Source organism: Equus caballus, chromosome 16, assembly GCF_041296265.1.
Source record: "Equus caballus isolate H_3958 breed thoroughbred chromosome 16, TB-T2T, whole genome shotgun sequence".
Lineage (NCBI taxonomy): Eukaryota > Metazoa > Chordata > Mammalia > Perissodactyla > Equidae > Equus > Equus caballus.
The window spans coordinates 8,572,844-8,599,984 of NC_091699.1; the positions used below are offsets into that span (position 1 = coordinate 8,572,844).

A 27,141-nucleotide genomic window follows, 5' to 3' on the forward strand; every position below is an offset into this window, starting at 1 on the left:
TCCTTTTGATGATCGGGGCCCTCCTTGAGTTGCAGAAAGTTTTTTCTGAGATGTGTTTAAAGATTATTTTTCTCATCTGCTCTGCTCTCTCCCTCAGACATGCCAATCATTCTTCTATTGAAAATATTTTTCCATCTCTGGAATCTTCTTCTTATTTTCTCTCTTTTCCTTTATCTCCTTCTTTCTGAGAGAGTTTCTCAAGAATGGCTTCAACATCATTGATTCAATTCCCAGTGATGTAAAAACTGATCTTGATTGTTTCTAAGCTGCATGTAATCTCAAGGGAAATTTTATTCTTTCCCAAATACTTCCTCTTTATCTTTTTGTCTATTTCTCCCTTGCCACCCTGTCCCTTTACATCTCAGTCCCTCAACTTATACAAGTTTTCGTTTCTTGCTTCATAGAGCAAACAGTTTCCTGAATTTTCCTGAGAACACAAACACAGCAGAAACTTTCTAAAATATAGTTCTGTTTCCTCAAATAGAAGTCTTTCAAGGACTCTTCAGCTGAACATTTCTATGTTCATGCTGTACAGTCTTGAAGAAAAATAAGACAAAGACATATGGCTGAGATATATGTTCTGATTTCCATGTCGGCGTATTCATGGAGGAGCGAGAAATGGACAGCCTTTTCCTATTAGTTAGACGTAATTTCTACTTAGTTCCTATCAGGTTGCTGTGTGATCTTTTCCTTGTTCCTGCTCTGACGTTGGAGAACTCGGTGATGTGCACAGCCTTGAGCCACATTTCTAGTTTATTTTTTTTATTTTTATTTCTTTCTGCTGATGAAGAGCTAACATCCGATGCCAATCTTCCTCTTTTTTTCTAATTGAGGTCAAAAGGGTTTATAACATTGTGAAATGTCAGTGGTCCGTTATAATTTGTTCATCACCATATCAGTGTGCCCCTTTACCCCTGTACCCAGCTCCCTCCCATCTTCCCCTCTGGTAACCAGTAAACCGTTCTCTTTGTTCGTGTGTTTACCTTCCACGGATGAGTGAAATCACATGGTGTTTGCCTTTCTCTGTCTGGCTTATTTCACTTAACATAACACCCTCAAGTTCCAGCCACGTTGTTGTGAATGGGACAAGTTTGTCTTTTTTTATGGCTGCGTAGTATTGCATTGTGTGTGTGTGTGTGTGTATAAATATATATATGTGTGTGTGTGTATGCACGTATATGACATCTTTATCCAGTTGTCAGTTGATGGGCACTTGGTTTGCTTCCGTGTCTTGGTTGTTGTGAATAATGCTGCAAGGAACATAGGGGTACATAAGTCTCTCTGAATCATTGATTTCCAGTTCTTTGCTTAAGTACGTAGTCATGAGATAGTAGTGAAGAGACTGTCTTTTCTCCATTGTATGTTCTTGGCACCTTTGTCAAAGATTAGCTGACCATAGATGTGTGGTTTTATTTCTGGGCTTTCAGTTCTGTTCCATTGATCTGTGTGCCAGTTTTTGTACCAGTACCATGCCATTTTGGTCACTATGGCTTTGTAGTACATTTTGAAGTCAGGGATTGTGATACCTCCAGCTTTGTTCTTTTTTCTTAGGATTGCCTTAGCAATTCGAGATCTTTGCCCCGTATGAATTTTAGTATCCCTTGCTCTGTTTCCGTCAAGAATGTCAGTGGGATGCTGATAGGGATTGCATTGAATCTGTAGATTGCTTTGTGTAGTATGGACGTTTTACCTATGTTTATTCTTCCAATCCATGAGCAAGGAGTCTCTTAACATCTCTTTAAGTCACTATCAATTTCTCTCACTCATGTCTTATAGTTTTCTTTGTATAAGTCCTTCACTTCCTTGGTTAAATTTATTCCTAGGTACTTAATTTTTTTAGGTACGCTGGCAAATGGAATTATATTTTTGAGTTCCCTTTCTGTAAGTTTGTTGTTGGAATATAGAAAAGCAACTGAATTTTGTAAGTTGACTCTGTACCCTGCAAATTTACTGTAGTTGTTAATTATTTGTATTAGTTTTCCAGTGGATTTTGGGGGGTTTTCTATATACAAGCTCATGTCATGTGCAAACAGTGAGAGTTTCACTTCTTCACTACCTATTTGGATTCCATTTATTCTTTTCTCTTGCCTAATTGCTCTGGCCAAAACCTCCATTACTATGTTGAATAAGAGTGATGATAGTGGGCATCCTTGTCTCGTTCCTGTTCTCAGGGGGATGGCGCTCAGCTTTTGCCCATTGAGTATGATATTGGCTGTGGATTTGTCATATATGGCCTTTATTATGTTGAGGTAATTTCCTTGTATCCCTATTTTTTTTCATAGTTTTTATCATAAATGGCTATTGGATCTTGTCAAGTGCTTTCTCTGCATCTATTGAGATGATCATGTGGTTTTTATTCTTCAATTTGTTGATGTGGTGTATCACATTGATTGCTTTGCGGATGTTGAACCATCCCTGTGTCCCTGGTATGAATCCCACTTGATCATGATGTATGATCCTTTTGACGTATTGCTGAATTCAGGTTGCCAAAATTTTGTTGAGAATTTTTGCATCTATGTTCATCAGCCATATTAGCCTGTAGTTCCCCTTTTTTGTGCTGTCCCTTTCAGGCTTTGGTATCAGAGTGATGCTGGCCTTGTAGAATGTGTTAGGAAGTCTTCCATCCTCCCTTGTGTTATTTTTAATATCTTCTTTTAGGTTTGTTAACAGTTGCTTTACGGACTTTGCTGCTCCTGTGTTGGGTGCATAGATATTTATAAGTGTTATTATTCTTCTTGATGGAATGTCCCTTTGATCATTGTATACTGCCCCTCTTTGTACTCTTTACCTGCCTTGTCTTGAAGTCTACTTTGCCTGATGTAAGTATTGCGACATCTGCTTTCTTTTGTTTGCTGTTAGCTTGGAGTCTCGTCTTCCACTTCTTCACTCTGAGCCTGTACTTGTCATTGGAGCCGAGATGAGTTTTGTGGAGGCGACAAATTATTGGATCTTGTTCTTTAATCCCTCTTGCCACTCTGTGTCTTTTTATTGGAGAGTTCAGTCCATTTACATTGAAGGTGATTATTGATGTATGACGGTTTAATGCTGTCATTATATCACTCGTTTTCCAGTTTTCCTGCATTTCCTTTGTTTCTCATCCTGTGCGTTTTGGTCTACCCATTGAATTATGCCGTTTTTTATGCTGTATGTCTTTGTTTTTTCCTTATTTCTTTTTTGTGTCTCTGTTCTGCTTTTTAGTTTAGTGGCTGCCCTGAAGTTTGTATTCAGAATCTCGTGCATAACATAGTCCCTTTTCTGATGACCTCTTATTTCCTTGGTCTAAACTGATTCAGTCCCTTTCCACCTCGCCTCCTAAGTTATTATTCTCATATCTTATTCCAACTTGTGTCATGAGTTTGTGGTTCAAGTGACAAGATTGTCTTTGTTTTTGATGTATTCCTTCCCTTTAGCCTAATGCTGTAGTTGAATATTTGCTATCCTGTTCTGATCCTGTCTATCTGTTGGTCTCCTTACTCTGTGTTTTGTGACCCCCCCTCTCCCCTTTGTCATTTTTTTCAGGTATGAGGGCCTTCTTGAGGATTTCTTGGTGTGGGAGGATGGGTCTCATGGCTACAAAGTCCCTTAGCATTGTTTGTCTGGGAAAGTTTTAATTTCTCCCTCATATCTGAAGGATGTTTTTGCTGGCTAGAGTATACTTGGCTGAAGATTTTTATCTGTTAAAATTTTGGATATGTCATTCCATTCTCTTCTAGCTTGTGAGGTTTCTGCAGAGAAGTCTGCTTATCTGATAGGGGTTCCTTTGTAGGGTATTTTCTTCTGCCTTGCTGCCCTGAGTATTCTTTCTTTGTCATTCATTTTTGCCACTTTTACTACTATATGCCTTGCAGTAGGTCTTTTTACTTGGACACATCTAGGAGATCTGAAGGCTTCCTCCAGACAGGTTTCCCTCTCATTGTCTAGATTTGGGAAGTTGTCTGCTGTTATTTCTGTGAGCACGCTTTCTGCTCTATTCTCCTTATCTTCACCTTCTTCAATACCTATAATTCTTATGTTGTATTTTCTCATTGAGTTGGATATTTCTCAGAGACTTTCTTCATTTCTTTTTAGTCTCAGTTCTCTCTCCTCCTCTGTCTGGAGCATTTCAACATGTCGCTCCTCTGTGGTGTCCACACGAGCATTCAGGGAATCTGTATTTTGTTTTATAGCTTCCATTGTGTCTTTCATCTCTAATATTTCTGATTGATTCTTCTTTATAGTGTCAATCTGTTTTGTGGACTAGCTCCTGAACTCGTTGAATTGTTTCTCTGTATTCTCTTTTACCTCATTGAGTTTTTTGACAATAGCTCTTTTGAATTCATTGTTGCTTAGTTTACTTATTTCTGCATCCTCAGGACTGAATTCTGGGTGCTTATTTTCTCTCTGGTCTGGAGATTTGATGAATTGCCTGATGCTGGAAGGATGAGTCTTTTTCCCATTGTGATAGTATTTTGTTGCAGTTACAGCATGTTGCCAATGGATGGGGGTCGAGAGCCGTGTATTCTGAGCCCTCCACCTTCAGCGGAGATGGCCCCGCGCAGTGCGGGTCAGGGGCAGGGCACTTTTTCCTGCATGCAGTCCAGGGTTTCCCGATCAGCTCTTGCTATCTCGTCTCCTGTGGTCTTGGCTTGATGAGGTCACCCCTGAGTGAAAGCTTTTGCCCTGTTAAAGGGCTTCCCTTTAGGCCGCAAGGGCCCTAGGGAGTCCTGGGTGATTCCACAGACGCGCAACCCCTCCCCCACTCCTTCTGTCATGGAGCCTCCCTGGCAGTGACCACGGTCTTTAGGGGAGGGAGCAGAGTTCTCTCTTATCCTGTGCCAGCTCCTCTGAGGCAGGGCTCCAGACTCTCCACCCTCTGTCGTGTGGCTGCCGTGACTCTCCGAGGATTTTTGTGCTTTTAGGGGATTTTCTTTTGGAATAGGGTTGCTCCTTTTTATTGTATCTTGGAGGGGAGAGAGTGCTGGGCAAGCTCACTCCACCATGATGCTGATGTCACTCCATTGCTTGTTTAATCTTGAAGTCGGTTTTGTCTAAGGACGGCAACACCTGCTTCTTTTGTTTGCCATTAGCTTGGAGTCTCATCTTCCATCAGTTCACTCTGAGCCTTTGTTTGTCTTTAGAGCTGAGATCTGTTTTCTGGAGGCAACATAATGTTGGGTCTTATTTTTTAATCCATCCCACCACTCTCTCTCTCTCTCTTTTTTTTTTTTGAGGAAGATTAACCCTGAGCTAACATCTGCTGCCAATCCTCCTCTTTTTGCTGAGGAAGACTGGCCCTGAGCTAACATCCGTGCCCATCTTCCTCTGCTTTATATGTGGGACACCTACCACAGCATGGCTTGCCAAGCTGTGCCATGTCCACACCTGGGATCCTAACTGGCGAACCCTGGACCGCCAAAGCAGAACATGTGCATTTAACTGCTGAGCCACTGGCCCGGGCCTACACTCTCTCTCTTTTGATTGGAGAATTCAATCCATTTACATTTAGAGTGATGATTGATCTATGAGGGCTTACTGCTGCCATTTTATCACTTGTTTTCTGGTCGTTCTGTATTTCCCTTGTTTCTTGTCCTTTGTATTTCAGACTACCAGTTTAGTTTGGTAGTTCTCTAGGATGATTTTCTCCGTATGTATCCTTTGTGTCTCTGTTCTGATTGTTTGTTTAGTGGTCGCCATGAGGTTTATCTAAAAAATCTCCATTTCCTGATGGCCTCTTCTTTCCTTAGTCTAAAGCAGGTTCCATTCCTTTCTTCATCCCCTTCTAAGTTGCTTTTGTTGTAACTTCCGTTTTCTGATGTGAGTTTGTGATTAAAATGATGAGATTACAGTTATTTTTGAGGTGTTCCTTTCCTTTATCTTCAATATTATAATTGGTTGCTATCCTGTCCTGATAGAGAACTGCAGTTTTCTGATTTTATCTGCCTATTTATCTCTTTGCTCAAGGCTTTTTAAACCCTTTCTTTTTCTTTCTGATATGAGGGCCTTCTTGATCATTTCTTGTATGAGGGAGTCTTGTGGCAATGAATCCCTCTGCTTTTGTTTATCTGGGAAAGTTTTTATTTCTCCATCATATCTGAAGGATAATTTCGATGGATAGAGTCTTCTTGGCTGAAAGTTTCTGTTTTTCAGAATTTTGAGGATATTGTTCTGTTCTCTCGTAGCCTGTAAGGTTTCTGCTGGGAAATTCGGTGAAAGCCTGCTAGGGGTTCCTTTGTAGGTTATTTTCTCCTGCCTTGCTACCCTTAATATTTTTTCTTTGTCATTTACTTTTGCCAGTTTCACTAACATATGCCTTGGAGAAGGTGTTTTTACATTGATACAATTAGGAGTTCGGTTAGCTGCTTTTTTTTTTTTTTTAAGATTTTATTTTTTTCCTTTTTCTCCCCAAAGGCCCCTAGTACATAGTTGTATATTCTTAGTTGTGGGTCCTTCTAGTTGTGGCATGTGGGACACCGCCTCATCGTGGTTTTGATGAGCTGTGCCATGTCCGCACCCAAGATTCAAACCAACCAAACACTGGGCCACCTGCAGCGGAGCGCGCGAACTTAACCACTCGGCCATGGGGCCAGCCCCTCGGTTAGCTTCTTTTACTTGTAAATCCAGTTTCTTCCCCAGGTTTGAGAAGTTCTCAGCTATTATTTCTTTGAACAAGCTTTCTGTTCCTTTCTCCCTCCCTTCTTCCTCTGGCATACCTATAATCCTTCTGTTGCATTTCCTAATTGAGTCAGATAATTCTGGGAGAATTTTTTCATTTCTTTTTTATCATAGTTCCACCTCCTTCTTCTGAAGCATTTCTATATTTCTGTCCTCCAAGCTGCTGCTTCTGTGTTCCATAAATCAGCCCTGTTATTCAAGGACTCCAGATTTTTCTTTATCTCATTCATTGTGTCTTTCATCTCCAACATTTCTGATGGGTTTTTATTTATAGTTTCAGTCTCTTTTGTGAAGAATTCTGTCTGTTCATTAAATTTTGTTCCTGATTTCATTGAACTGCTTTCCCAAGTTTTCTTGTAACTCATTGAGTTTTTTAATGATAGCTATTTTGAATTGTCTTTCATTTAGATTGTAAATTTTTGTGCCTTCAGGACAAGATTGATTTCTGGGTGCTTGTCATTTTCCTTCTGGTCTGGAGTATTAAAGTGTCTTTTTGTACTATTTCAGGGGGTGGATTAGTGCTTCCCCTTAGTGGAAGTATCTGATCGCAGATTCTACGTGCTACCAGTGGGAGGGGCAAGAGCTGTGTATTCTGAGCCCACTGCGATCCCTGGCATCTGTGCCTGTCCTTTGGAATCTATGCTGACTGGGTATGTCTGCCATTGCCCACTCACTGCTGCTGCTTTAGAAATGTATGTGCATGCACTCTGGTAGGAGTCCCTTCCTCTGGCTGAGCTGGTGTGTCAGGTGGAGGGAGAGGTGCTTTGTTTTGCATGCAGAATCCTGGGGGCATTCTGCTCTGCCCTTGCTGTCTCCCCCCCTGGGGTGCTTGCTTGAGAAAGATGCCCCTGCAATTCCTTGGCCTCCTCTGTGTGGGGCTTTCCCACAGCTGTAGGCAGCTCCAAGAGTAAAGGTATTCCTGCGGAGAGCTTCCCCTCCCCGCTCTCCTCACAGAGCCACATGCAGTCCTGTGCCCTAGATCACCATCAAGGAGGAAGATGAGATCCCCTTACCTCCTTCCACTTCCTCCTGGGGGTACAGCATCTCCACCTTCAAATGTATGGCTGCCTGGGTCTCTCAGACGTCTGTTGTGTTGTCTGAATGTTCTCTGTTGGTTTATGAATGTCCTTTGCATTGTGTCTTCGGGAGGGAGTCTAAGGGAAGAGCTCACTCCACCATGATGACGGATGTCACTGGTTTTTTGTGGGTGTGTATGTGAGCTGCCATTAGCATGGCAGATGGGTGGTGTAGGTCCATACCTGGGAACCGAACCTGGGCCACCGAAGCAAAGTGTGCCAAACTTTAAGCACTAGGCCACTGGGGCTGGCCGCCAGATATCTAGTTTAAGCCAAGTGTCATGAAACTTTCTAGTTTAAAAAGTCACTCATTCTTTAAAATAATCACCTGATGTCTAAGAAGAGATATTGAGATACCACTACCTTATTGTCTTTGTACAGTATTTAAAACTCATTCCTGGATGGGCTGTTTCTGCATTCGTGGCTAAAAGCTACAACTTCACCATGGCCGCCCCACAGCTCCTTTCCTTCCACGTGCACGTTTCAGCTCACGACTGATGCTGGATGAGGGTGTTAAAGACTCTGAATCCTCTACTAAATAGTTTCCATACTGAGGGAAATTTGAATTCCTTCGCTCTGATGAAAGAAAGTCTATGTTTGTGACATTTCTTGAAATATTTTACCATGAATGGTTCCACCAGTCTACTGTAAGCTTTAAAGGTTTAACTCATGGAAGATCTTCCGGTTTTCTAGCAGGTAATGGTGAAATATTTCTGGTTCCTAGTGCTATTGAAATTCTCTGTCTACTCTTGAGTTTTTACATCTAGGTGAGTCTGGGGAATGGCTCATCAGAAAGTACCCACTTGCTATTCATGATTCTGAGCTAAGTAGACTGTGAATATGTCGCTCTGCTGCATAAAATTCTCCAAGGGTTCCCAACTATGTATAGTGTCAGGTAGAAAAGCCTCTCAGAATAGCATGTGAGCTCTTTACAATCTGGTACAATCCTATCATTTCAGATTCATGTGTATTCACTTCCTGCCATAGATCTCAGACTCTTGCCACACTAAACTATTGATCTCTTTCTCCAAACCTGTCAGGAAATTTCAGACCTTTCTACTTCTGCTCATATTCTCTTCCTTCTGCCTGTAATGCCTTGCCTCTCAGTGGGAATTGATATTTGTCCTTCACAGTGGAACAGAAATAGCACCTCCTTTTTCTAGTATTTCTGATGCCCAAAGCAAAGTTCATGACACCATTTTCTTTGGCCCCGTTGCTGTGGCCTAACTGTTGTGTCTCCCCAAAATTCCTTTGTTAAATCCTAAGGCCCAATGGGATGGTATTAGGAGGTAGGGCCTTTGGGAGGTGATTAGGTCATGAGGGCAGAGCCCTGAGGAATGGGATTAGTGCCCGTATAAAAGGGGCTTCTGGGCCGACCTGGTGGCACAGTGGTTAAGGGCACATGTTCCACTTCGGTGGCCTGGGATGCACCCATTTGGATCCTGCGTGCAGACATGGCACCGATGGCAAGCCATGCTGTGGTAGGCATCACACATATAAAGTAGAGGAAGATGGGCATGGATGTTAGCTGAAGGCCAGCCTTCCTCAGCAAAAAGAGGAGGATTGGCAGCAGATGTTAGCTCAGGGCTAATCTTCCTTAAAAAAAAAGGAGGGGGCCTTCAGAAACCCCTGTAGCCTTTGTCTCACGGAAATTATCTTCTACTGAATTTTTCCTCCCTTTTATTACCTCTGTTCTCTGCCTCCAGAACCCCGATAAAAGAAAGGGCAGACATGTATGCTGCTTCACATTTCTCTCCTACGTGCCATCATTCTGCCTTTGGCTCTGGTCTGCAAGATTCCACTGACTTTATCACCAGATCACTGACATGTTGTTAACCATCCCCATTCTCTTAGTCAGTCTGTCCACTGAATTGTTTTAGTGTCAAACATATTTTTAATTCCCAGACACTCGTTTTCATCCTCTGATTACTCCTTTTTTGCAGCAGCAGTCTGTTCTTACTTTTGTATGTGCCATCTTTCCTATCTCATTAGAGTCATTTCTTACTCTTTTAACATTGTTTTGTTTCCTGAATGATCTTTATTTCCTAAAAACACAATTATTTTACTTGTTAATCTTAATGTGAGTCACGTATGTGATTTTTTCTCTTCACATTTGTTGACCCTTGGCTGTTAGTTCTTGTTTGTGAATAAAGATCTAGGCTGTTAAGCGGTGGGAGTTCCATTTGGATTTGTGTAGATCTCTCTGCCAAGAAACTGCTCCCTGGATGAGCCTGTACTGGTGGGTCTGGTGTCATAACTGGAAAATGACAGTTCAGAGTTGTGGGGGTCAGCGGCTGTGGAGAGCAAGTCAAAAAAGGGAGGACTTGACTTGAGCAGTGAATTATCTTGATGTGTTCCTTCTTGAGAAAAGCTGTGTTGCCTCTCCTTTTTCATTAAGGTGCCTGCTGGATGTTCCAGAGTTTCCTTAAACTCTGCTTTGCTTCCCATTCATGGTCCTACACTCAAATGATGAGGCATCTGCATGTAAGCAGGTCACTTTCTTTAGCCTGCACAGCTTGGATTTTTATGTGGGGGCCAAAAGCCTCTGCTGTCTGCTGTATATATTTGGGAGGAGGGCAGGGAAGAGAGATGTGGTCCAACTAGCCCAGCTTTCCCAGATGCAGTCTTTTAAATCAAAAATATTCATCATATATACATACATACATATATATATATAGATATATATACACACACACACACACACACATATATACACACACATATATTGAGCAGTATGATAAGAGTGCCAAAATGGCTGAAAATTCTGTCTATCCTGTGTCCATGCCCCTCTGCAATGTGACTTTGGAGCCCCTCCTAGCAAGAGGTGGCATTTGTTTCTCCATCTCCTTGAATCTGGCTTGGCCCTGTGGCTTAGTTTGTTCATTGGGATTCTAGAACAGTGACCTGAAGGAGAGACTTGAAAACCGCTTGCACACTGGACTTGCTGTCTCTTGCTGCCCTTATAAAGAAGATAGGTAAGGGGCCAGCTTGGCGGCATAGCTGTTAAGTTCGTGCACTCCACATCAGTGGCCTGGGTTTGCCAGTTTGGATCCTGGGGGTGGACCTACGCACTGCTTATCAAGCCATGCTATGGCAGGCATCCCATATATAAAGTGGAGGAAGATGGGCATGTATGTTAGCTCAGGGCCAGTCTTCCTCAGCAAGAAAAGGAGGATTGGTGGCTGATGTTAGCATAGGGATAATCTTGCTCAAAAGAAACCCAAAATAAGTAAAAGACAGGAAAGTTAAAAATACATTTTTTTCCATATGAATTCTGAGCTATCAGAAGTAACAGTCCTGGGGGCCAGCCCGGTGGCTCAGCAGTTAAGTGTGTACGTTCCGCTTTGGTGGCCCAGGGTTCGCCGATTCGGATCCCAGGTGCGGACATGGCACTGCTTGGCAAGCCATGCTGTGGTAGTCGTCCCACATATAAAGTAGAGGAAGCTGGGCACGGATGTTAGCTCAGGGCCAGTCTTCCTCAGCAAAAAGAGGAGGATTGGCAGCAGTTAGGGCTAATCTTCCTCAAAAAAAAAAAAGTAACACTCCTGTGAAGAAGCCCAAGAGGATGACAAGAGACATGTGGCCCATTTGCTTCTGTTGCTCTGACCAACAGCCTGCCAGACACATAGCATGTGACAAAGACTTCCCTAGATTATCCAACCAGCAGCCAATCTACAGCTGACCATGGATGCCTGGGATACAGAGCCTGGGAGAGTTGTGCTGAGTTCACGCAGATAAGAACTGCCTAACTGATCTAAATCATGAACTAAATAAGCAGTTGTTGTTTGAGACCACTAAGTTTTGGGGTAGTTTATCACCCAGCAAGAGCTATCTGATACAAACACCGCATTGTATTGATGTTCCAGCTACTGTAGATACTCTGATAAACAAAGTAGATAAGGCCTCTGTCCTCAGGTGACGAGAAACAAAGAAATAAATGAGTCAGACAACTTCAGAGATTCACACATGCTCTGAAGGAAAGCAAGCAGGGTGATGTGACTGGCTGGGGTTGGGATCTCATTTAGATACTGTGATCAGAGAAGAATGCTTTGAGCAGCTAAAGTTTGAGCCAAGACCTGAATGACAGGGAAAAGCCAACCATGTGAAAGTCTGGAGGTAGACTGTTCCAGACAGGAAACAGCAAGTGAACAGGCAGTGAGCTGGGGAGATACTTCACGTGTTAAAAGGACATAAAGAAGGTCAATGAAGCTGGAGTTGGTGAGCAAAGGAGAGAGAGAGGGGAAAGATGTGAAGTCAGGAAACAGACCTTGGGGGAGGACTTGGCCTGTGATTAATTTCAGTTACCTTCATGCTTGTGCCCTGTCTCATCTCTGTCCTTGATGTTTGTGGACTAGGAGCTTGGAGCTCTCAAAGGACCCCTGTGGGAAGGGTCCCTCTTTTCTCCAGCGTTTTGGTCTACATCTTTCTGTGATCTGTTTTCATCAGTCAGATCTATCTGCTTTCTGTCTTCTCGGATTTCTTCAAGATGTCCTCCAGCTGACTGCCATTCCAGTTTACTAGCATTACCACGGATTCATTCTTTTTAAAATACAAGATGGTTTTTGGGGGCATTTTTAAGGACCTTCGTATATGTTAGTCTCCAAATCACCATCTTTAGTTGAAATTCTCATATCTCATGTTTAAATTTGGAGCTCTAAGCCCATAAATCGATCTATCCCCCTTTGTTATCCTATCTTTTTCTCTGTTTCTTCTCTTCTCAGCTTGTCTTTACAGTGGCTGGTGAGAGGCCAGCCCTCAATGGGCTCTTTATTCACTATCCAAGAAATATGTCCTGGGAAGCTTTTATCTGCAAACAAAATGGAGGCCCTTCTCACCTACCAGTTGCCCCTTTGCAGCCACTTGCCTTGCTCGGTTCCTGGTGAGTTGAATACGCTCATCCAAACACCCCCTGCTGGGACACTGAGGGGACACAGGGTCGGTTCTTCCCAGTGCCTTCCACTTCATTAGACACTTCAGGAGTTTCCTTTCCTAGGGAGGTTTTGATGTCTCAGAATTCATATGCCAGAAAACTGTATTTGAACACCCTGGTCTTCCATCTATCTGTCTGTCTATGTTCTATCTTCATTGAGTTTTGGGTGCCACAAATCATTAGATGGCACATAGGATGTCATACCTGGGAGGGATGGCCCATGTTACCCTTTTGAGAACAGGAGACGCTACACCCTTGCAGACCAAGAGCTTGGCCTTCCTGGACGTTTGTAAAGTTTCCAGGCAAGAAATCTTCACTTATCTCCCTAAAACAGATAAATATACTTTTGTACAGAGATGAGAGCACGTGAAAGGTGAGACCAGCAATCTTCAGGGCCCAGTGCTTACTCATAATGTTTTCTTCCACAAATCTGTTGGGTCCTTTGCAGAAGCCCAAATTACAAAACTCTTTGCCTGCCCTGCATTTCCCTTACAGGAATACCACTACACACTTCCCTCCAACCCAGAATCAGAGGCCAGAGCACCTTGGATGAAGAGGAAAGGAGGTCCATATTCTCTTTTCTACCCCAGGGCCATTGCGAGTGCTGTTCCCTTCACCATTCTCCGTGCTTTTTTCCTCCAAGTCTCTTACTTACCCTGGCTCTTACTTATCCTTCTGGACTCAGCTTATATGCTGCTTGCTCGGAGAGGCCGTCTCTGCTTTTCTGATCTTCCCTTCCTTCCCCAAGTCTAGTGGATGCTGCTGGTGCCCTGCCCGGGTCCCCTTCACTGGTGGCACACTCTTTCCTCAGTTGCTGTGAGTATTCATTGCTCAAATGGAGCTGCCTTGCCTGGTAGGTTACTCCTGGCCGCAGAGGACAGTCAGTGGCCAATGATTGACTGGGGCACAAAAAGCCGGAAGCCTGGCCTCAAGGTGGACCAGAGCCTTCTGGGATACGAGGGAGAAGTTAGTCTCCAGCTGAGACAGCCCCTTTGCTTAGTTTTCTTCTCCTGTCTGCTGCTTCCCTCACACTGCACCCCCTCCAGAGAGCCCTCCTCCAATAAATCCTTTTCACCAGAATCACTGTCTCAGGCCCTGCTTCTGGGAAGCCTGACCTAAGACACTGAGAAAGCTTTCTTTAAGAGGTTTGTCTGTGTTTTTACACAGCGAGGACAAGTTTTCTCTCTGACCCCTGCACCTCTAATAGTGATGGAGACTCACGTGAATGGACTCGGATGTGAATAGTCCCCCTAGAACTGGCCGCACAGCAGCCCCCCGTCTGAGGCTCCTGAAGAGCTTCTCTAGGAGGTGGAAGGGGAAGAAGAAAAAGAGACACTGCACACAAGCAGTTCACCGGGAGGCTGTGCTGTCATTTCTGAAGCAGAGCTCTTTGACCTGCTAAAAAGGGGTATTTTTTAGAGGCTTTAGTAAAATCATTTAATCTAAAATTCAATATCAATGCCGCTCGTTAATTTTTAAGAACCCCATATCTGTTCTTTCCCTGAAGTGAAACAAATTTGGTTAAGGATGGGTGTTTCTGAGTTTATTTCCTACACAGTTGAAAGCTCAATGCCATGGTTAAGTCTCTTGTCCCAAAGGTAACCCCTTGGGAGCCACAGCAATAGCACAAACTAATGAAACAGGAGGAATTCATGTTTGAAGAGCCAGAGCTTCTGGAGACATTGACTCAATGGCCTGAGCCCCACAGGATGGTTTCGAATTAAGTTCCTATGCAAATGTTTTTAAACACCAGTCCTGTGTCACTTACACATTTAATACTTAAAATTTAGATTATCTGGAGGCGACTCTTGAGATTTAACAATTGTGACATTTTCTTGAGGCATGAACTCAACTCACACATCCTACAAAGTTGGCAGATGGTGAGTGAACGAGGTGACCACTGAGCATCTACTTGGCATGTGTGCAGTAACTCACATGAAGGGATTTAAATCTTTCCAACTGTGAATGTTGCCCAACAGAAGGGCAGAGGTGGGGGAAAGACATGGCAGGTGTTTGAGGGTCTGCAAGACCAAAGCTCTCACAGCTGTCACATGATTACTGTAGGCCCTCCATGTCAGCCACCACAATGGCTGCTTTAGAATCTATTTTCCAGATGCACAATTAAGGATACAGAGGCACTGATGTGCTGTCTTAGGAAGAAGATGGAGCTTGGGTTCTGTTAAATTGGAATTTGAAGGTGATCAGGGTTGTGATCCCCTCTCTGATTTTCCCAGCTTCTCGCACCCGCAGTTGAAGAAGCCGTGTCCTGATAGTCTCAGGCAGACTAGTTCCGCCGATTCCTTATTTCCAGTGCAGGTTTGCTTTTCTCTCTGCATCTTTCTTTTCTGTTTATGACACCACCATCTTAGTTGCTGAAGTTTCCAACCTTGACCGTAGGCCCCTGTACGTTTATCCTTCTTATGTCTTCTCCTGTCATTAACCTCAGGGCCACCTCCACCCCTTATCTTCTGGCTATGATTCCTTGGGCTCCTCATGGGATGTGACCATGACTTCCATCCACTTGAATCCTTCATGGGCCTGGCCTCGCCTTGGACCTTTGGGTGACTCTGAGTCTCTCCTCCTCCAAGAGCATCATTATGGGGACCCATTGGGAAAATCCTCTACTTTGGCTCTGCTCCCAAGGTCTCCCCTACAGCAGCGTGTGCTGCCTTTTCCCTATCATGGGAAGCATGTGAGATTAACTGTTTTGACTCCTTTCTCTTGTTTTAAAGAAAGCAACACCAAGATGTGTGTTTCCTCCCAGAAAGGCTAGAGATAGGCAATAAGGAAGGGGAAAATGTGTCTGCAAATCTGTAGCTTAAAGCTTCATGTGTTTAAAAATCATTCTTGTTTGTGTTTTATATTCCTATAAAATGCATAGAGAGTTTTATCCATCAGTATTCCAGACAAGATCAAAGAAGCCTATGTTCTGATAGCACCATTAAAGAGGAGGGGCCCCTCTCTCCCTGCTGCCCCTGAACAAAGGCTCCCGTGAAAGCTAGGACAGTCGCTCTGACACCTGCCCCATCACCAGATGAACCTCAGGAGCTCTGGGCCCAGGGGTGTCCTGACTGGAGCCAGAACACAGGAACAAGGGAGGTTATAAGACCTGAATAGTACTTGGCATTGGATTTGATAGACACTGCAGGGACTGAAAAACTCTTTAGCCGGTTTTCTTCTTTTACTATCTCATAGTTTGTATTTCATTTCCATCAAATGGCATGAAAGCATGTCATTGGCCAGCGAGAGGATGAAACCCTGATGTGGACCTACCCTAAACCTAGTGTGAATTCTGAAATCCTCACGACTGATCACAGTGACTTCTCCTTCCACCTCTTCAGCTCTGTTTTCCCCTGGAACCTATTGTCTGTCTAGCTCAGGATCTCCGTGCTCACACCTCTCTGGCCTTGCTTATTTCACCCCAAGGTTAGCCACTTTGCTGGTTCTCGTGAGCATCCCTGATGCCCTTGCCTCTGTGAACTTCCATGACCCCTGCCTTCCCATCCTCAGCCATGCCACTCATGACCCCCTTCAATATCTAGAATGTGAGGCCGCACCGAATAAAATCACAAGAGTTATTTGCTCTTTATCTAGTTGGCCCTTTGATGGTTCTGATGTCCTCAATCCTTCACTGGTTGACCACAACATATTCTTAAAGTACTCCAAACCTGTTCCACTCTGATCAAGGTCCGTATTCCATCCCCACTGCCAAACTCGGCAAAATCATGTTTTGTGGGGACCAAGTCCATCAGTGTGAGTTTTCTCAAAATCTCTCTTATCTACATCAAATTCATTTTTGTATTTGCCCCTCTCTTGTTTTTCTTCTTTCCTCCAATAAAGAAATTTCCCTTGGTATTATCTAATCAAGTTGAAAATGTACATGGTCCCTGACTCAGTATTTTTTTCTGTCTCTTCATCTCCTTGCTTATTTTCCTGTTGACTTATTCTATGTATTTTTTTTAGAAGGTCTGTTTAGTTCTTAGGAGGATGAAGCTGTAGAGAGAGCCATGCTAATTATGTGTGTCCCTTTCCTCCAGAATCTCAGCCTCCTCCAAAATAGACACAGAGGTCGGACACTGTCATCCTGGAGCTCAGAGCTCAGTGGGAAAGATGGAGTATGAATAAAGTGTTACAACGCAATGTAAGTACTATAACGGATGTCCACTCCAGGTACGGGTGTGGCACAGAGCAGCGGATGAACTCAGTGGGGGTGGAGGCAGGAAAGGGTTACAGTCAAGGAACAGCTGAGCTGGATCTTAAAGAATTATTAGTTCAGTAGACAAGGTGGGGAGGTAGCCATTAAATATTTGTTAGATTAGTAAACGAAGGGCATATCCCACAGAGAAAACAACGGGTGACAAAAGAGTGACGAAGTGACACAGCTCTGTCTCTTGAGGAAAAGTGCAGGCTCAGTCTAGCTAAAGCAGGTGGGAGGAAGAGAAAGCTGGCAAATGGGCCTGAGAGCTCAAAAAGTAAAATAAAGAATATACCTAAGAAAATTAGATGAAGGAAATAATACTGATAAAAGCAGAAAATATTGGTTCAAGAAATCATAAAAACAGTAGCATTAACACTTAATTCCAAGAGTTGTTTCTTGAAAAGAAAGAAAGAGCAAGAAAGGAGAGACAGCAAGAGACCAGAAAGGCAAGAAGGGATGGAGGGAGGATAGAAAGAGGTCTTGTAAGTTTAATCAGGGGAAAAGGAAAACATGTACAAAGTAAATGTATTGAAAGTGTATTTATAGAGGGCTCGATACTTCCCAGGTCCTGGGCAAGGTGTTGGGGACAAACAGCTGTATAGACAGACACGTTGTCTGCCTTTGAGGAGCTGAATTTTAACGAAGAAAGTGCTTCTTTAAACATGTAACTACACAGACAAAATATAATCCACTAATTGTGATATGTGAAGGCAAAGTAAAGAATACAGCGAGAGGCTGGAGCAAGGTCAGAAATTAACTTGGGATTGGGTGCTGGGTCGTGAAAGGCTATCTGAAGATGTGGCATTTCAGCCAGCATCTGGGAGAGGAGGATGAGTTAACCAGACAAAGAGTGACTGCAGAAGCAATCCAGGGAGAGAACCAGCCCGTGTGAAGGTCTTGAGGTAAGAAAGTCCAAGTCACTGGAAGAAGGTGAGTGGGGCTGCAGTGAACAGAGGAAGCAGAGAGTTGCCAAGACTTACAGGGAGGGTGCCAACAGTGTCAGTTTGGCCAGGACCAGGGGGAGGGTCCTGGCGTGTAAGACTTTCAGATTTAACACTGGGACAGTCCCAGGCAAACCTGGATGAATTGGTCACCCTATTTACAGGCCTCATTCAAGATTTTGGACCTTAGCAGCAGAACAGTGTGGCAGCCATAATCGAGGCAGCCATAGTGAGGATGGAGAGAAATGGACGGATTCAAGAAATATTTAGATGTAAACTGGCAGAACTTGAGGACAAAATGATAGCCAGGGAAGGGGTTAGGGCAGGGGGAATAATCTAGAATGAACCGCAGATTTTTCTGGCTTTGGAAACCAGAGGGATGTGCGTTAAAAAGGAATGAATACCGAAAGAGACGACGCTAAAGTTGTTCTTTGACATTAACTGTCAAGTGAGAGCTCGAGGTTTGATCACATTTGAGCACACAGGAATAAATTTTGGTACCCTCCATCTCTCCCACCCCTCGGATTGAAATAGAAAGTGGGCCTGGTAGAAACCCAAATGTGCTCCAGACAGAATTTGGAATTCAGTTTGAACCTGTAAAGAAGTGGAGTGTTCCTCACCCTGATAAGGGGACAAGACAACATAATAAGTAAAAGGAAAACCGGAAGGCTTTGTTACAGACCGCATTCAGCCTGCATTCAGATGGCATGTCAAGAACTGTATTACTCTTGTCCCCTCGTCCAACTCTTAGACTCCCATAATTAACCCAGAGGAAGTTGTAAGTGAAATAATTAGGAGGTCCTTTCAAAACTAGACACTTGACACATGTGTTATAGAAACCTTATAAAAAGGAAACTGGATTCTTGTAAATTTTAAGATTATATTAATTCAGACACAAAGACACTCCTATGAATTTTCACAAAAATACTCAAATCACAGAGTTTGTTCTGCCTGCCATTGAGATGTGGGGGATTTTGCTGTGTGCACTAAATTCTCGTCTTCTTCTTTTACTTATTTATTTCCTTCTTCTCCCCAAAGCCCCCCAGTACGTAGTTGTATGTTTTAGTTTGAGCCCTTGTTGTGGCATGTGCGACGCCACCTCAGCATGGCTTGATGAGCAGGGCTATGTTCGCACCCAGGATCTGAACCGGTGAAGCCCTGGGCTGCCAAGGCAGAGCACATGAACTTAACCACTCAGTCAAAGGGCAACCCCTAAATTCTCTTCTTTAACTGCCCATGTCACGAGAGCACAAGACTAGAATGAAGACAAGCACGGGAGACCAAGGATGAGAGTTTACTGAACATGAAGGTCTCATCCACATTCGAAAGCACAATCCCGGTGAGACCTCAGTCATGTATCTAGACGGGTGAGAACTTGCTTCCAGTGTCCCTGAATCCCAAATGGAAGGATGCTTTTCCTGTATGTGGGAGCCGAACGCCAGGGCTGGGAAGGGCTGCCAAACTCATTCAGCCCAGTCTTACATCCGCAGTCTGTTTTTCAACACTCCTTCACTCGTTTATTAATTTAACAAATATTATTGGCACCTGCTGTATACACGGCACTCTTCTAGGGACTTGGGATCTGGTGGTGAACAAAACAGACACCAGTTCCTCCTGTCGTTGACATTATGTTCTAAAGAAAGGATTCGAGTAGTAAACAATAAGAATAAGCAGTAAACGTAGTGAATAAGTGAGTTACATAGTACCATAGGTTGGAAGGTGAAAACAGTGCAACAGAGAAATAGGAGGGCAGGGAAAGAGATCCGAGCGATGGTGAGGGGTCAGGGTACAGCTTAAATAAGGTGGTTGAGTAGCTTCTTGTGAAGATGATGTTTGAAAGCAGATTTGAAAGAGGTGAGGCAGTTAGCCACGGGGATCTCTGGAAGGAAAGCCTGGTTGGTGGTTTTATTTCCCTCCAAGACAGTCCCGAGTGCTCTAAAGTGGGATGTTTAGCAAAGTGCTCCACTGGGTTCAGAAGCTGGGCTTTGCTCAGGTCCCAACCATGAGTCATGTGTCCTAATCAGTTTGTTCTAGAGTACTCTAAATAGCCCACCACCCTCACAAGTCCCCTGCCCCCAGAGCCCCTGCTTCAGCTCTCCCTGCTGTAGGATAATGGATGTTGTGGAATTGTCTGTTTAGGTGTCCAGCTTCTGCAGGAGGAAGTACAGAAGCTCCGAGATTAGGCCACACAGGGTCGAAACCTGCTTCTGCCGCTGACTGGCTGTCTGTCCTTCATCAGGTCACTTAACCTCTGTGAGTCTCAGTTTTCTTATCTGTAAAGACAAGATGATCATGTCTGTTCAATGGGGGTGTCATTAGTATTCCCAGAGAAATTGTGTGTATAGCGCTTGGCATGGTGCTTGGCACACAGTAAGCATGTAACTAAAACTAAGACTCTGGTGGTGCCCACTCCAGTGCCATCTCCTTGAGGGCAAGGCCCCTCTTGTCTTCCATTCTAATTAACCAGTGCCTGGCATAGAGCCTGGCCTGTGTAAGGATGGTCGTGAGCAATGGAGTGCAGTTTGTCCAGGAACACCCAGGAGAACACACCCGAAGCCTCACTGGAGGACTCAGCCTCCTCATCTGGTTGGTAAATAGCCACCCATCCATCCGTTCACCAGGATGACGAGTTTATACGCCCACACCAGAATCAGATTTTTCCTTTTCTTTTCTTTCTTTCTTTTTTTTTGTGAGGACGACTAGCTCTGAGCTAACATCTGTTGCCAGTCTTCCTCTTTTTTGCTTGAGGAAGACTGTCGCTGAGCTAACATCTGTGGCAGTCTTCCTCCATTTTTTGTATGTGGGACACTGCCACAGTATGGCTTGGTGAGCAATGTGGAGGTCCATTCCTGGGATCTGAACCTGTGAACCCCAGGCTGCTGAAGGAGAGTGCACAAACTTAACCACTATGCCACTAGGCTGGCCCCCAGAGTTAGATTTTATTCCTCTTTTTTCCCTGAATTGACTGTCTTGGGAAGAGAAGAGTAGCCATGTAAGGGGACATGTGTGGGGAAGGTTTCTTCCCTACAAGAAAGACTCTAATAAATGAAACTGTTTCTTATCCAAGTTATAGTATTTCTTGGCACTTTTTTCTTTCAAAATGTGTTTTTTGTCTAAAATTGAAGCGTAATAATAATAATAAAATTCTCTAGAGTGTCAGGCTCCAAGTTAAAGGTAGGCTGTGATTCTGTATATAGAAGAGCTTCATAAAGAGAATCAGAACTCTGATCCCAAATGCCTCGCAGTGTGGGTAAAAAGGTACCAAATTAAAAAGACTGTTGCCAAGTTTCCTTTCTTACTGCGTTTTGAGTTTCAGCACTATAACGGCATGGCGCTCAGACTCTGTCAGTATGCATTGGACTCTGGTGGCTAATGTGCAAAGTCCATAATTACCCAGCCCTTCTGGATGTCCCAGCAGGAACCAAGTGGTGAGGACCTGCAGGCATCTCTGAGCCTCCTGAGGTTGAGGGCCGGTGGGTGGAAACCCCATTCTGGGCCAAGGGAAGTGGCAAGATAGTCATTCTTGCTGTGAGCTGGTTTGAATACAGATGTGAAGTGAAGAGGTGATAGTGCTGTGACTCTGTCTGCTGTCCAGGCTTGTGGCCCCAGTCCAGCGTGTAGCCTGTCATTGTGAATACATCCGATGGGTGGCTGTGGCAGTGACTCCTCCTTCCACAGCGGTCTCCTGGCCTGTCGAGGGTGTGTCCACAGCTGAACAGAAATCCCACCAGTTTTCCACTTTGCCCTGGAACAAAGGTTGACCCAGAGCCTCTGAGCTAATTCTGGTCACTGCTTGTTCTGTCAGTAAAGTTTGACTGGAGCACACCCGTGCTCACCCGTTTATGGCCTGTCTGTGAGGGCTTTTGAGCTATGATGGCGAATTGAGTGGTTGTAGCAGGGGCCTGCAAAGCCTAAAATGTTTATCTGACCCTTTACAGAAATGTTGCCAACGCCATTCTACGTGAATGAAGGCATGTGGAGTGCTTGCACCCAGAGAAGGTTGTGAGATCGTTGTCATCACCCAGACGTGGTAGCAGATACCTGCACTCACACTCAGATGAATCTGGGGCTGGCCTGGGACCTCGACGCAGACATCTGGTTGCAGCCGAAAGACATCGTCCCTCACCTTAAATTAAGGACGTTAACGTGAAATGGACTGGTCTTGTAGTTTTGTTTATACTTGATTTTTAAGTTTGTTTTGGTTTTAGAGTTGTGTAAGAGCTAAAAGAATAAGGAAGTTTTACCAGGATGTCTGTTTGTAAATATTTAATTTATGTTTGAATAAAAGTAATTCCAGTGACACTAGAGCTCCTGGAGCAGTTTCAGAGGGGGATTTGTACATGACTCAGGTTGGAGAAACATGGCTGAAGCTTCTCCCTCTGCCCTTCACGCTGGCTTCCCTGCCTTCTCTTCTCTCTCTGCTCTAAGCTATATCCTTTAACCCGAGGCTGGCAGACATCTTCTGTGCAGGGTAGATGGTAAATACTTTTAATGATCTCTGCTGTTTAGCACAAAAGTGGCCATAGACAAGGTGTAAACAAATGAGCATGGCCGTGTTCCACTAAAACTTTATGGATGACACTGAAATTTAAATTGCATTTAATTTTCCTGTGCCATAATACATTCTTTTGATTGGTTTTCGACCGTGTGAAAATGCAAAAATCATCCTTAGCTCATGAGCTGGAAAATAAAATGACAAAGGACTGGACTAGGCACATAGGCCATAGTTTGCTGACCCCCGTCCTTTGATATCAATGAATGTGTCTTTCCAAACAGTAGATTTTATTGTGTTCTTGCTTAAAAATCTGCACTTGGACCCATGTTTCTTACTGGGTTAAGTCCGTTCACCAGGCATAGCACTTCCTCCTTTAGGATATTTTTCCAATCCCATTTTCTTCTCTAGCCCTTGATGAAATCTGTGCTCTGAACACATTGAACTCATTATTGTTCCTCTGTTTTCCTGCCTTCTTTTTTTTCATGTCATCTTGCCTTTTGCATGCAGTCTTAGCCCAGTACACCCTTCCCCTCATTCTCACCTGGCAGCGCCCTAAATGTTCCTCCTGACCCGTCTCTCTTGCACAGTGTCCCATCTGCACAAGCAGCGCAGGCTGCTCCCTCCTGCACTCCCACCTGGTACTCAATGTCCTATTAGAGAGAGCACATGTGAGGGTGAATTCTAATTGTTTATCTGAGGGGTTTCTTGCCCTGATCACAGGAGCCTTTTGAGACAGAGATTCTGGCAATTTATCAACATCTAGCAAGGTATCCTAACACCAAGTAGATGGTCAAGAAACATTGGCTTAGTGAACGGTCCAGCAGTTATTAGTAATAGAAATAACAGCTACTATTTATGACTCCTTTTTATCCTTCAGACACTGTACTGAGCACTTTGCATGTATGATCTAGTTAGTATGTCAGGTTCAATGAATTTTCCCTCCCTCTCATTGTTTTTCTTAGGTCACAACTCCTTAATGTCATAAGGTACTTAATGTATATTCCACAGTGGAATTTTAGGCATGGAAGATAGGCTGATGGGGGGATATTTAGGTCCCTTAAATCCCATTGGCTCTGCTGCATGATTAAGCCAATTCCACCTTCTTGCCCTATAGTAGCCCCATGTCCTAAAACAAAGAAAAGCCTACCAAGTTCTTATTAAAGAAAAGATAAAAATAAACTGTTGGCACTTCAGCAGACTTCTGCTTCAGCTTTGTCACTGGGTGAGATTAGGGGTACGCCTGCTTTAGTGGAGTCTCCAGGACATCAGTGATGCTCGGGTTCGAGTCAGAGAGGGCCCCAGGGCCCTGACTGTGCCTCTCCTCCTGGCTGAGGCAAGAAGAGGCCCTTTGTTGGGCAGTGGCTGCTTTCCAAATGGAGAGTCCTTAATGACTCTTCGACTGCTTTACACCCTGAGGATAATGAGTAATGTTGCTGCTCGGTGGTTCAGCACCAATGTTTCAAAGAAGATACACAGAACGTGCAACAAATCCAGAATCTGAACCCGTCCCAGGGACGAAAAGGCGTCTCCTTCAAGGTTCAATAGAAGAAGTCCATCCTTCTGGGAAATGTATTTAGAGGGGAAAATTTAAATAAATATATAAGAGACCCTTGTGAGTTTTTGTGCAATTACAATTCATTTTTGTCTTGTTCTTCCATGGTTGAGGATACACGGTAGGAAGGTCTTTACAAGGAAACATAAAGTGCAAGGCAGTGGAGATAACAGAATTTTTCTGAAAACTTGGGATAGTGCCACCTTTTCTAGTTACTTGTCCCAAAGCTCCTTTCCAGAAATGTTCACTGGTTCATTCCTAGCCTGTGGCATGAACTGTGGCAGACGCTGGGGCAGTGACAGAGCCGACTCAAGGGTAGAGTCTGACTTTGCCCCGTCTAGGCAGGAAGCCTCTTCCCTAAACTGAGTGAAGAGGGGAGAGTCAACTGTTTGGGGCTGCTACTGAGCAAGGATGAGAGAGACGAGTACAGAGAAATGCTCAGTGAGTTTGACAATGCTGGAGCAAGAGTGAGGTTGCTTGAGGAGTGAATGGAAAGAGAGGGAGTGGAAAAGATGGGTGTAGACAAACTGTTTGGATAAAATTTGCTATGAAAGTCAGAGTCACAGTGGCAGTAGCGTGCAGGGGAGGGTAAGATCCGAAAGAGCCTTTTGTGAGCATTTTTTTAGTGGAAAAGGCTTATCTACCTAATTTCAAAAGAATTCCTGATAGCAATTGCTGATCTTTTTTCTGTCCTTATAATGTCACCTTTTCCAAAATGTCGTGTAAATGGAATCACACAGTAAATCCCTTTCCGAGTCTGTCTTCTTTTCCTTGGCAAAATGCATTTCAGATTACTCCACATTGTTGTGTGTCTCAACGATTCATTCCTTTTTATTGCTGAGCAGTATCCCCCCTGTATGGACGTACCAGTTTCTTTATGCATTCACCAAAGGGCACTTGTATCATTTCCAGTTTTTGACGATTGTGAAGAGAGAGCTGCAATCAACATTCACACGCAGATTTCTGTGTGTACGTGTTCTCCTTTGTCTGGGGTAAAGAGCCAGGAGTGGGGTTGCTGAATTATATTATAATGGTATGTTTATTTTTACAATAACTCCCGAATTATTTTCTAAAGTGGCTTTACCATTTTGCTGAGTGTAATTTGTTCAAAAATTAGTGACTAAAGTTAAAATTTATGAAACACCAAAGGCAAGGACCTGGTAAACAGGGAGAGAGCAAAGATACAGAATCAAGTGGGGAAAGGTGAATCTTCAAATTCCCAGAAAGAAGCAAATGGGATGCAGTAAAGAGGAGCAGGTGATGGCCTCACACAGAAGAGCACCACCTTTCTGAGAGAGGAGACAGGATGGGTGGGGGTGGGTGCAGTTATTGGCTTGTTAGCAGAGAGTTGAGAAGAAGTTTCTATCTTTGAGGCAGAAGCTAGCAAAAGAAAAAAGGGGAGGTGGAAGTTTGAGAAGAGCAGAGATTTAAAGCAGTCTGCAGAGTGCAGGGAAACGAGCTGCCTGGAGAAATGTGGTAAGATGTCGGGCAGTGTTGGGCTGGTGATCGGTGATACCAGTCTGCTCTCTGGAAGCTAATGAGTTTATGATACCAGCCAGAGAGTAAACTGAAGTGCTGGACGGTTAATCCAGGCTGGACAGACAAGCAAGTGAAGGCAGGCCGGGATGATGGATGGAAAGAAAGTCAGAGTTGGTTCATTATTAAGTTCTTGCCCCAGCTTCAAACTCACCTGGAGCTGGGACTGGTAATCTGAAAATGACATTTCTGCATGGCCAGCCGGTTTCTTATTAGACTGTCCCAATAGAGAGAGAGAGAGAGGGAGAGAGAGAGACAGAGAACACTAGAGGATGATTGCAAGGCTGAAGGTGGGAGAAGGGCCTTGCTCATTCCCGTGTTCCCATTGTTGCTGTGACCATCCCCCTTGCAATGCTTCACCATGTTGTCAGTGACGCTTCCTTCTGGAAGCTGCAGTTGAGTCCAGTTTGCAGCTCTTCCAGCCTCTCAGAAGCAGCTTCATGGCACCCTCTCCAAGGCAGCCGCAGCAGCCAGCAGTGCCCCTCCTCTGAGATTTGGGCCCTGGGCCCATGGGCCCTCCTCCAAGCTTCCATGATTCAACACGCCCAACTTCTTCCCTTTGTTTTCCCCTTTCTAGTGGTACTAGCTGCTTCCTGCAGTTGCACCCTCCCTTAAGGTTAGAATTTTGCCTGTTCCTTTCTCAATACCAGTTAACACTTTTTAGTATTAAATTGTTTCTGTTCAAATAAGTTGTGTGATTTCTTTCTCTTGAATGGGCCCTGAGGGCTCCAGGAAACACTGAACTGGTGGTACCTAAGAAGTGAAAGAGCATAGTAATAAAAATATTTGAGGCAGTGAATTGGAAGCTTAGGAAGTTTGTGTGCTTGAATTAGTAACTTAGAGTGGAAGAGTGTGAGCGTGATGACCAGCTGGAGGCTGCTTTGGTCAGTGGATGGCTGAGCTGGAGTGGAGGGTCAGGTTACTGGAGATGAGGGAGTCCCAGGTCTGAGATGCATGGCATGGCCAGTGAAACCAGCCCAGATGACGACGGGGCTGGGACGGAGAGGAAAAATGTGTGCCAAGAATTAAATAAATAACCAGGCAAAGTCTAGAATGTCATCCGATGAAAGGGATATGCAAAGAATAGGCGGTCAGAGTTGAATGACCTGAACTTCAGAAGAATAGTTTTTTCTTTGTTCTTTAATGAGGTTATAAAATTTTCCTGACAGGTGTGCAAAAACTTGAATAAATAAAAAATAGATATCCAAATCCTGGATGGAAAGTCTTCATCCTCTCCAATCTTAATCCCAATAGGACTTTCTGGACCCGGATGACAAGTTCCTAATTGTCATCTGTGCGAATGTTATGCCAGAAACAGGAGAATTTTGAGGGGAAAATGAGGGGGAAGGAGCTTTGAATAGATACTGCTGTGTATTCTACAACAGCAAACCGGTGACGTAGGAATACACAGATCAATGGAACAGACTGGAGAGTCTAGAATTAGATCAAAGATAATGATACGGAAGTTTAGAATCGGATAAAAGTGGCATTTCACGTTTGTGGGGAGAATAATTTGCAGATAATTGCTTAATCATTTGGTAAAAAAATGTTAGACTTATGTAGTTGAATACATAAAGGAGGCAAACATTCTTATTAAGTTACAAAAGGAATGGGGCCAGCCCCGTGGCCGAGAGGTTAAGTTCGCACACTCTGCTTTGGTGGCCCAGGGTTTCGCCACTTTGAATCCTGGGCACAGACATGGCACCGCTCATCAGACCATGCTGAGCCGGCATCCCACATGCCACAACTAGAAGGACCCACA

General features: G+C 44.0%; 1 protein-coding gene across 5 annotated transcripts in view; it reads left to right on the plus strand.

Annotated features, from left to right (window-relative positions):
• The window catches only part of LOC138917981 (ATP-binding cassette sub-family D member 2-like), a 59,762-nt gene extending 36,278 nt beyond the window's left edge, over nt 1–23,484 (plus strand). The window contains exons 8-13 of one of the 5 annotated variants that reach the window (XM_070237095.1): nt 7,159–7,301; nt 8,109–8,423; nt 16,695–16,798; nt 17,666–17,757; nt 19,936–20,049; nt 21,735–23,484. In XM_070237095.1, coding sequence (XP_070093196.1) covers nt 7,159–7,170 — 12 coding nt within the window. In that variant the 3' untranslated portion in view covers nt 7,171–7,301; nt 8,109–8,423; nt 16,695–16,798; ... (1 more) ...; nt 19,936–20,049; nt 21,735–23,484. Of the gene's footprint in view, nt 1–7,158; nt 7,302–8,108; nt 8,424–16,694; nt 16,799–17,665; nt 20,050–21,734 lie in introns of all 5 variants that reach the window. The other 4 variants (XM_070237092.1, XM_070237093.1, XM_070237091.1 and 1 more) reach the window with 4 other exon arrangements.
• The last annotated feature ends 3,657 nt before the right edge of the window (nt 23,485–27,141 follow it).